General features: G+C 40.8%; 1 protein-coding gene across 1 annotated transcript; it reads left to right on the forward strand.

The window, feature by feature from the left end:
• The first annotated feature begins 2,953 nt into the window (after window positions 1–2,953).
• tab1 (TGF-beta activated kinase 1/MAP3K7 binding protein 1) lies at window positions 2,954–10,230 on the forward strand. The gene is given in 8 exon segments (XM_024139803.2): window positions 2,954–3,070; window positions 3,691–3,821; window positions 5,675–5,828; window positions 6,027–6,113; window positions 6,414–6,432; window positions 6,435–6,551; window positions 9,649–9,765; window positions 10,110–10,230. Coding segments are annotated over 8 exon segments (774 nt in total). The 5' UTR covers window positions 2,954–3,037; the 3' UTR covers window positions 10,226–10,230.
• The last annotated feature ends 482 nt before the right edge of the window (window positions 10,231–10,712 follow it).

Consider the following 10,712-nt stretch of genomic DNA (forward strand, 5'->3'; position numbering starts at 1 on the left):
TTCATTGAGAGTAACCAGCCTCAGAAATTGCAGCCAAATAAATGCTTCACAGAGTTCAAGTAAAAGACATCTCAACATCAACTGTTCAGAGGAGACTGTGTGAATCAGGCCTTCATGGTCGAATTTCTGCAAAGAAACCACTACTAAAGGACACCAATAAGAAGAAGAGACTGGCTTGGTTCAAGAAACACGAGCAATGGACATTAGACCGTTGGAAATTGTCCTTTTGTCTGGAGTCCAAATTGGAGATTTTTGGTTCCAACGCCGTGTCTTTGTGAGACGCAGTGTGGGTGAATGGATGATCTCCACATGTGTATTTCCCACTGTGAAGCATGGAGGAGGAGGTGTTATGGTGTGGGGGTGCTTTGCTGGTGACACTGCCTGTGATTTATTTAGAATTCAAGGCATACTTAACCAGCATGGCTACCCAGCATTCTGCAGCGATACGCCATCCCATCTGATTTGGGCTTAGTGGGACTATCATTTGTTTTTCAACAGGCCAATGGCCCAACACACCTCCAGGCTGTGTAAGGACTATTTTACCAAGAAGGAGAGTGATGGAGTGCTGCATCAGTGACCTGGCCTCCACAATCCCCCGACTCCAACCATGGTTTGGGATGAGTTGGACCGCAGAGTGAAGGAAAAGCAGCCAACAAGTGCTCAATTTTTTTCAGACGATAGTGTATATGTTACCAATAAAATTTTTTATTTGATTCCATTTTTTTTTTTTTATCAAGGGACTTAAATATTTTGTCTTGCCCATTCACCCTCTGCATGGAACCCATATACAATCCATGTCTCAATGGTCTCAAGGCTTAAAACCTGTCTCTTTCCTTCATTTACACTGATTGAAATGGATTTAACAGGTGACATCAGTAAGGGCTCATAGCTTTCACCTGGATTCACCTGGTCAGTCTATGTCTGGAAAGAGCAGGTGTTCCTAATTGTTTTGTATACTCAGTGTATGGTTCCCCTTTCATTTGTGTCTGGTGTTAGCTAGTTAATGGCTAGCTAGGTCTTCAACCAGCATGAAACAAAAAGGGGTTAAGAGTCATTCAAAACTCTGACGCCATTTTCAAGTCCACGCATCCGTCTGTGCTGCTGTGGACCGCATCACAAGAGACATGCCAAACGGGAGATGTATATCATTGATGCAATTTCAGTTGTTTGAGTTGCTTCATGTATCACCAAATTTGCTTTAGAAGATTTTACTGGCATCACTGCATCCACGTTGCTTTACATAGGCGTTTCAAAGGATGTCAGTCAAGGCATTTGAAAGAAAATTGCGTTTGAAAAGGTAAAGTTTTTGCTGTGAGCCAATGGGATACCAAGATGACCAAGGGTTTGTTTCCGCCAAGGCGGGCGGGGCCGTAATGTTCTATTCAATACGACTGAGTCTATAGAGTTAAATAGAACTGTAGAATTGAAAAGAACTGCAGAATTGAATAGCATTGTAGATGAATAGAACAGTAGAATTGATTAGCACTGTAGAATTGAATAGAACTGTAGAATTGAATAGCACTGTAGAATTGAATAGAACTGTAGAATTGAATAGAACTGTAAGATTGAATAGAGTTGAATAGAACAAAAATGATCATATGTACAGTATCCTATAGTTTAATTTAATACTCTAACAATAGTTGTGAATGTCATTGTCTAGGTACAGAGATTAATAAAGCTAGCCTACATGACAATTACAATAGTTTTGAATGGCAATATCTAGGTACAGAGATAAAGTGTACTGTAGCATCGTTTGAAGATAAATACAATGATTGAGCAAGGCAAACAGCAAGCACACACCATACACCGAAATGAGGGCTAAAGTGATGCTCTGACTGTCTTTTTTAGAGTGATGGGCACCGATATGGACAATCTAAATTGATATCAGTAGCATTTGTTCGATACGATATCGATATACACATCGGTTTATACAAAACATTGCAACTGTGTGAAGGTTCACCTTTCTATTCACCTCCATGGCTCCCTGAAGGCAAGAGAAACTGCTTGCTGATTGGCCTGTTGGGACAAATATATATGTTCTAGTATATTGTAGTAGTATAGAATAATATAATTTTCAAATGTTTTTGCACTTCAAATATATCTGGYTATTTGTATTTTTATGTATTTTTWGCTKATCTTTATCAAGGGTGCCAATAATAGTGGAGGTTGTATTAAATGTTAGTATGTAGTGATTAAACAGTGAGACTATCCTTATCCTTTGTAGCTCAGTTGGTAGAGCATGGCACTTGTAGCACCAGGGTAGTGGGTTTGAGTCCTGGGATGCACGCATGACTGTCTGCTGAATAGTATATATTGTAATTGTGATTAAAGCAAATATTTCATAATGAACTTTGATTTTGCATAAATTACTTAGATAGTGAAAGATGAAGCCAATGAATGCACAATGAAAGGTTSTGAACATAAGACAGGAAGTATTACAACTGTGAGTTTTGTACTTATAYTATTGAAAATGTATCACTATTAAACAGRGGACATTTGCACCAAACACTGAGGACAGTGAYCCTGCACATTTCAAAGTTGTTTTGGTATTGGTAGCTTTTACAGTTTTGTCGCTARATGTGCCAGCGGAAAGAGAATAATAATATGTCGGATTTCTAAAGTTGTTCTTGCTTTCAGCAAGCACATCTGACTCTAACTAATAAATGTTCCATCCTCTTTCTCGACTCTCGAAATGTCATACAACACATGTCAACATGATGGCGCTATAATAAAGGAAATTAGAAGCAACTTGTTTTACTGTAGCAAACAGTCTTTAGTTAATAAAGTATCTTYAATGGTCGCTCTCCGTTTAGGTTACTCAAGAGTCARGAGAAGAAAGAGTAATGAGAAGAAGCTCAGGTATGAAGGCGAAACTTGATTGATTTGTACAAGTTCAGATATCTCCCTTTACTGCTTTTCAAGCACATTTGACGTAAAAATCAACGAGACGTGAAGATCAACGTGTGCCAATGCGCAATCGCGGCGCAAGGTTGACGCTCATGAATGCATCAAAGTTGTCCACAGAGTTCCATCAAAGATGGCGTCTCAGCGTCGGCAAATGATGCAAAGCGTAAGACAAAAACGATTTCTCCCTTTTGTAGACGTGCTTATTGTTTAAAAAAAAACTCCAGTCACATTTTGTTGTTTGAATAAAGTAATCTAACTCTCCAAAGGACAATTGAAACAACTACTTCACGGGCCCTGTGCGGGTGTGCCGCAAACAGCAACATCCGCCGCTAGCCTAACGTGGCTAAAAACATTGTTAGCTTAGTCAACTAGCTAACTAAGTTTGAGTTCTTCACTTGGCAATTTATATGTATTTAGCTAGTTACTATTTAAGTGGCGATTTTCTTAGCCACGGGTCAGTTGAGTTTTATCCAAATAATTGMTTCTATCTACAGTAYCTAGCCAATGGTAGTGAAGAAYGGGATATTTTRTGAACGCACTTAGTTTTCTGCTAATATTACACTGTGAGCCTAAGTTTCTATGTGAATATTGTAGTTTCTGTGGTCGTCAAAGCCTAAACTGAAGCAGGAGTCTGAGGAGACAATTAAGTAGGCCAAGTAGCAGGACAATTTCAATGGTTGTCAGAAAATTCTGAACACTAAAACCATAGAATTAGGCTACGTAAGTACGATCGCTATGACTAACACAATAGCTAATGTCATTCTTCAATCTCCACCCTGGTAGCATCAGAGCTGGACAGATGACCTGCCCCTMTGTCAGATGTGCGGGGTGGGCACGGCCCCCAACTGTACCTACGGACCCGACGGAAAGGACACCCAGAGCCACCCCAACGAGGACGGACACTTCAGGTTCAGGTAACTAAGACACCTGAGCCTGATTCACACTTTAAGGCCAAACCCAGCTGTCCTGCCCTGGTTTACGATATCCACCATAGCTACGGGAACCATGCTGGAAAGGACCATATAACAAAAAACATATTCAAGCCAGCATAGTTTGGCTTGGCAGTCTGAAAATGCTACTGGACCATGAATATGTCTCTGTATACCAGCATTGCCCAAACAAGGGGTCGACTTATTTTGTAAATGTGGTTGTTAGATAACCCCCCCATTGCTTGGTTCATAGAAACTCTGTTAGCCACTAGATGCGGTTGTCAGATTACACAAACCCTCAAAGAATTCAAAAAACAAATCCAATTTTGATTAATTCCCATATCTATGGGGTGAACTACCACAGTGTGCAGTCACAGCAGCTGTGACCTTTTGCCACAAGAAATGGGCAATCAGTGAAGAACAAACACCATTGTAAATACAAACTATATTCATGTTTATTTATTTTTTTGTAAGTGTAATGTTTAGTGAATTTTGTGTTTATTATCTATTTCACTTGCTTTGGCAATGTAAACAGTAAACAGATGTTTCCCATACCAATAAAGCCCTTGAATTGAACTGTAATAAACAGAGCAGTTGTAATGTTTTTCCTATAATTGTGGCTCTATCTTTTGAACGCACTACATCAGACTAGGGGAGGTGTCTGCTGTTTCCCTCTACAATGCCCACAAGCCTCAGTAGAACAGATTGGACAAGACCACACACTACATCCGACTAGGGAGTGTCTGCTGTTTCCCTTACAATGCCCACAAGCCTCAGTAGAACAGATTGGACAAGACCACACACTACGTCAGACTAGGGAGGAATCTTGCTGTTTCCCTCTACAATGCCCACAACCTCAGTAGAACAGATTGGACAAGACCACACACTACATCAGACTAGGGGAGGTGGAACTAGGCCCTATCTTTCTACACAGAAGATCATACAAAATTATTGCCTGATGAGCTTCTGAACTTCCCAATACCTTTGTGATGCATTTCAGTCACCTCAAACTAGGTCCGGGCTTTAGAATCATGGCAAGTAAATAAAACATGAAGCAGATTTAACTTCTTTAGGAAAACAGCCCTTATGTTGAAACAAACATTATTTTGACATCCAGAGTCACAAGTATTTATTTTTCAATCTCTTGCTCACAATATTTTACATGCAGAAGGTTTTTAAAAGGACCAGAGAGTTAATACTGTTTATTTTTTTCATTTTTGCCATGGAAACAATATCACAATATTGGTATCGTCTCAGCCCTACTTCAAACCACTCTTCCTTCATATTGATATACTGTCAAAAGTACTGTCAGAGTGATTTGTAATAGACTGTCATAGCCCCAATTAAAAAAGTAAACATTGGCCGTTGTTGATTACATCACGTTTTACATGGTGGGGTCGTGGGCCGAAAAAGAGAAAGCCCTGCTGTATTACCCACACCCGTATGTAGMTTCCATACTCACACTTTCCACGGCTGGTGATCTGTGCAGATTACACAGCCAGTGAGAGTTCTAGGAATGTTGACCAATCAGACAAAGATTTGTTTTCTGTCCAATCAGAGGTGAGGATGGCTGTTTCCTGTACAGGGTTCGATGGGAGCAGTGTCCAGCTTTGTGTCTCAATGGGTGAGTTTGTTGTTGCATGGCGCGGTGCCCCCGTGGGTGGAGATTTCTCCTTAGTACCAATGGAATGGTCTAAAATAATCAAACTCTGCCCACAAGGGGGATCAGGGCCATGCAAAACAAACTTGACCAGTGTCTCGCAACAGACCAATCAAACATAAGAGTTGTTCTTGTTTTGCCCACTCAGACAAAGAGTTGTTTCTTTCTGTCCAATCAGAGGTGAGGAAGGCTGTTTCCTGTATGGAGTGTTTAATGGGTTTGATGGGAGCAGAGTCTCCAGCTTCGTCTCTCAGTGTCTGACAGCAGAACTGCTTCTGGGACAGCTCAAGTCTACACACACTGACGCTGATGTCCGCAGAATTCTCTCACAGGTTTGTGTGTGTGTGTGTGTGTGTGTGTGTGTGTGTGTGTGTGTGTGTGTGTGTGTGTGTGAGAGATATCGACTGTTATGTCTTTAAATCAGCGTGTCTGCCTGCCTGTCTGCTCTAGGTAGTACTCATTCGCAGAAGCATATCATAAGAAATGCTATTTGAATGTTTATACCATTGGTTCTGTTGTTTTATCCTAAGGCCTTCGACGTTGTAGAGAAGAGTTACTTTGAGACAATCGGTGACGCTCTTGCAGAGAAGGCTACTATTATATCTCAACTACCTGAGGTAAGCATGGCACTCGTCACACACACACAGTGCAGACTTGAGACTATTATTATAGCGGTGTTAAGTTTCTTCTACTACTTAGATTTCGGAACTTTTTGCACGGTTGATTTCCATGGCAACCACAGTTTTAATTCACATTAGAATGTACTCATTGGGAATCAATATAGTCTCATTAGCCATTTAATCGACCTTAACTAACATTCTTAAATCTCTTAATCTCCTCTCTCCTATTACCATCTTCTTCTTTTTTTGACCCCCCTCCCTCTCCCTCCTCCCCTACATCTCCTCCCCCTCCATCAGGGAGTATCGTTCCACCAGCTCTCCCCCAGAGTCAGAAGCTTTCTGAGCGGCTGAAGGACCTGGAACAGGAAGTGTCTGGTGGAGCTACCGCTGTTGTGGCTCTGATACACAACAACAAGCTCTACATCGCCAACGTGGGTACGTACTGTTGTTCAACACACCACACACACACACACACACACCACACACAACAACACACACACACACACACACACACACACACAACACACAACACACACACACACACACACACACACAGGAAGCTCACATGCAGGCACACATGCAGGAGCACAGCCTTGCACTAACACGACCACAGCCATGTAAACATACAAACACAATTACACCTCCTAGGGCTTTTCCTGTCCTCACTGACCTTTTACACCAACATGTTACAAATGACATGTACTTCTCTGAATCAGACACACTGTTAGAAATGATATTCAGAACGTCAACAGGCCTTGTTCCAGCCTTTCTGCCCTGTAACTCTTTTCTTCGTCAACATCTGTGTGTGTGTGTCTGTCTGTCTGTCTGTCTGTCTGTCTGTCTGTCTGTCTGTCTGTCTGTGTGTCTGTGTCTGTGTGTGACCCCCCGAAGCCAGAGAGAGGAAAAACATTTAAACATATTATTTGAGAAAAATCCAAAAGCCAGACCACTCTGGTAGGAAATTAGAATTGTAGCCGAAAGCCAGAAAGAGATTTCTGAAATGAACACACACATTCCCAGAGGATTTCACCGTGGGTTGATTATACAACCAGACGCATTCTCATAATCATATCTCATTGGTCCAGTAGGCCTTATACCATCTGTCTGGCTATTCCATCCAGACGTGTGTGTGTGTGTGTGTGTGTGTGTGTGTGTGTGTGTGTGTGTGTGTGTGTGTGTGTGTGTGTGTGTGTGTGTGTGTGTGTGTGTGTGTGTGTGTGTGTGTGTGTGTGTGTGTGTGTGTGTGTGTGTGTGTGTGTGTGTGTGTGTGTGTGTGTCGTGTGTGTGTCAGTCATTGGTTCATAGAAAATAAACTCCACTGGTGATTTAAGTCTCCATAATTGTAAAGGATCTTTAAAGCTACGATTTGGTCTCAACTATTCCAGACTGGCCATTTGGGGTCCTTTTTCCCTCCGTGGTTAGCCGCCTCTCTGCCCGTCTCAAATTGGGATTTGGGGGCCAAGTAAAAGACAAAGGAAGAAGGGGGAGGAATGAGGGGAAAGACCCTTGGGGTTTTCAAGTGTCGGAATAAGGGCAGAAAAGTATTTATTTTTAGAAGGAGAAAAAAACAAAAGGTTGTTCATTACGGGGGGGGAGTGGTGGAGAGGAGGAAAAGGAGACTTCAGTCTACCTCACCAGCTATAGTACAGGTCAGGGTCAAAGTGGAGAGGTGACCTTGGCAATGAAATGGAACCTTTAAGGGAGAAAAGTGTTTCCAGCTGTGGAGTCACCTGACTCATTCCATACTGTCTCTGTGTGTGTGTGTGTGTGTGTGTGTGTGTGTGTGTGTGTGTGTGTGTGTGTGTGTGTGTGTGTGTGTGTGTGTGTGTGTGTGTGTGTGTGTGTGTGTGTGTGTGTGTGTGTGTGTGGTGTGTGTGTGTGTGTGTGTGTCCTATGATCTTGTTATGTTTTATTTCTGCTGAGATGTGAAGGGGTGTAGAAGTTGTTGCAATGCCACGGTCAGGAACACAAGACGTAAACAACGTCTCCTCTACAATTATGCTAACCAAGCTAATACCCACCAGCATGGACTGGTTATTTGATTTATTTATGGACAGTATATTTGATTTATTTATGGACAGTATATTGATTTATTTATGGACAGTATATTTGATTTATTTATGGACAGTATATTTGATTTATTTATGGACAGTATATTTGATTTATTTATGGCAGTTTATTTGATTTATTATGGACAGTTTATTTGATTTATTTATGGACAGTATATTTGATTTATTTATGGACAGTATATTTGATTTATTTATGGACAGTATATTTGATTTATTTATGGACAGTTATTTGATTTATTAGGACAGTTATTTGATTTATTTATGGACAGTATATTTGATTTATTTATGGACAGTATATTTGATTTATTTATGGACAGTATATTTGATTTATTTATGGACAGTATATTTGATTTATTTATGGACTGGTTATTTGATTTATTTACGGACAGTATATTTGATTTATTTATGGACAGTATATTTGATTTATTTATGGACAGTATATTTGATTTATTTATGGACAGTATATTTGATTTATTTATGGACAGTATATTTGATTTATTTATGGACAGTATATTTGATTTATTTATGGACAGTATATTTATTTATTTTGGACAGTATATTTGTTTATTTATGGACAGTTATTTGATATATTTATGGACAGGTTATTTGATTTATTTATGGACACAGGTTATTTGATTTATTTATGACAGGTTATTTGATTTATTTATGGACAGGTTTATTTGATTTATTTATGGACAGTATATTTGATTTATTTATGGACAGTATATTTGATTTATTTATGGACAGTTTATTTGATTTATTTATGGACAGTATATTTGATTCTATCAACTGGTCTTAAAACCAGAAAGACCAATTAATAGACAATTACAACCATTTAATTTGTTAATTGTAAAAAAAAAAAATGAAAAAAACCAAAAAGTCATTTAGCAGATACTCTTATCCAGAACGACTTACAGGAGCAATTAGGGTTAAGTTCCTTGCTAAGGGCACATTTGACAGATTTTTCACCTAGTCGGCTCGTGGATTCAAACCAGCATTCTTYCGGTTACTGGTTTATGTGAGAGAGAGAGATTATTTTCCCTTTTGTACTTTAACTATTTGCACATCATTACAACTTTGGAACGTTTGTGTGTGAGATAGAGAATTCCAGCCATTTAATGAATGAAGTAATCAGTGAGGTCTCCATTACAGGGACTGCTTCAGACTGGTTTCAGTCAGGGATCTTAGTGATGAGGATGTCTGTGTCAGCCTTTTAATTGATCAATGTACCAATCAATAAAATGAAATGGTATTATTATACAATACTGGATTATGTTCTGTTTCTGGTCCCGGTACCAACCAAACTCTCTTACTGTATTTCATTCATATGGGTAGTTGTGTTGTGGTCCAGGTACCAACCGTGCCCTGCTGTGTAAGTCCTATAAGAGGAGAAGGATATTTTACCAACAGGTTGTGGTTGGGTTGTGTTTGTATTGTGGCCTAATGGTTTTGTTGTGGTCCAGGTACCAACCGGGCCCTGCTGTGTAAGTCGACCAGCGACGGTCAGAACCAGGTGATCCAGATTGGACGACCTCACACCACAGAGAACGAGGACGAGCTACAGAGACTGGCTGGGCTGGGTGAGTCACGCACGCACGCACGCACGCCAGCCAGCCAGCCAGCCAGCCAGCCTCATACTGCTGAGGCTGCCGTTAAAATGTAATGGGGGTCAATTCATTGGAAAACGCATACCCTGGTTGAAGGTGACCTCTTTTCCTTCCCCCTCCCCTCTCTTCTCCTCCCCTTCCTCTCTTACTTTCATCACCGCCACCTATCTCTCCCATCTCTCCTTCATTCGTCCTTTACGTCTGCCCTCCTCTTCCCTTTCTTGCTGTTTCCTTGTTCACTCCCCTTCACCTCTCCTCCTGTCTCCTCTTCTCCACCTCATCCCACTTTACCCATCATCCTCTCCTCCATCCCCCAGGTCTTGATGTGTCTGGTCTTCGTCAGGCGACTCTGATAGCTGGTCAGAGCAGCACCAGGAGGATTGGAGACTACAGGGTTAAATATAACTACGCAGATATAGATCTGTTGAGGTAGGGGTACACACACACACACACACACACTAGTGCATGTACATCCATTTACACACACAAAGGCTCAGAAGTCCAATTTCCTGCTGTCCTCTGTAGCCGAGCCAAAAGGATTAATATAAAGCTGCATCTTTGAATAGGATTCAACTTATCCACAGAAAAATGCACTTAATTGAGTTTCCAATTGGATTTCCTCAGTGCTGCATAGCGGTAGGTAGACTGAGTACAAGAGATTTCAAGTGGAAAAACGCTCCACTTTTGTATTTGTATTCATTAAGGATCCCCATTAGTTCTGCCAAGGCAGCAGCTACTCTTCTGGGGTCCAGCAACATTAAGGATCCCCATTAGTTCTACCAAGGCAGCAGCTACTCTTCTGGGGTCCAGCAACATTAAGGATCCCCATTAGTTCTGCCAAGGCAGCAGCTACTCTTCTGGGGTCCAGCAACATGAAGGAAGTTATGTACAGTTTAAAATATTACATGACATTACATTTC

The sequence above is a fragment of the Salvelinus sp. IW2-2015 genome, unplaced genomic scaffold, assembly GCF_002910315.2.
Source record: "Salvelinus sp. IW2-2015 unplaced genomic scaffold, ASM291031v2 Un_scaffold1914, whole genome shotgun sequence".
Lineage (NCBI taxonomy): Eukaryota > Metazoa > Chordata > Actinopteri > Salmoniformes > Salmonidae > Salvelinus > Salvelinus sp. IW2-2015.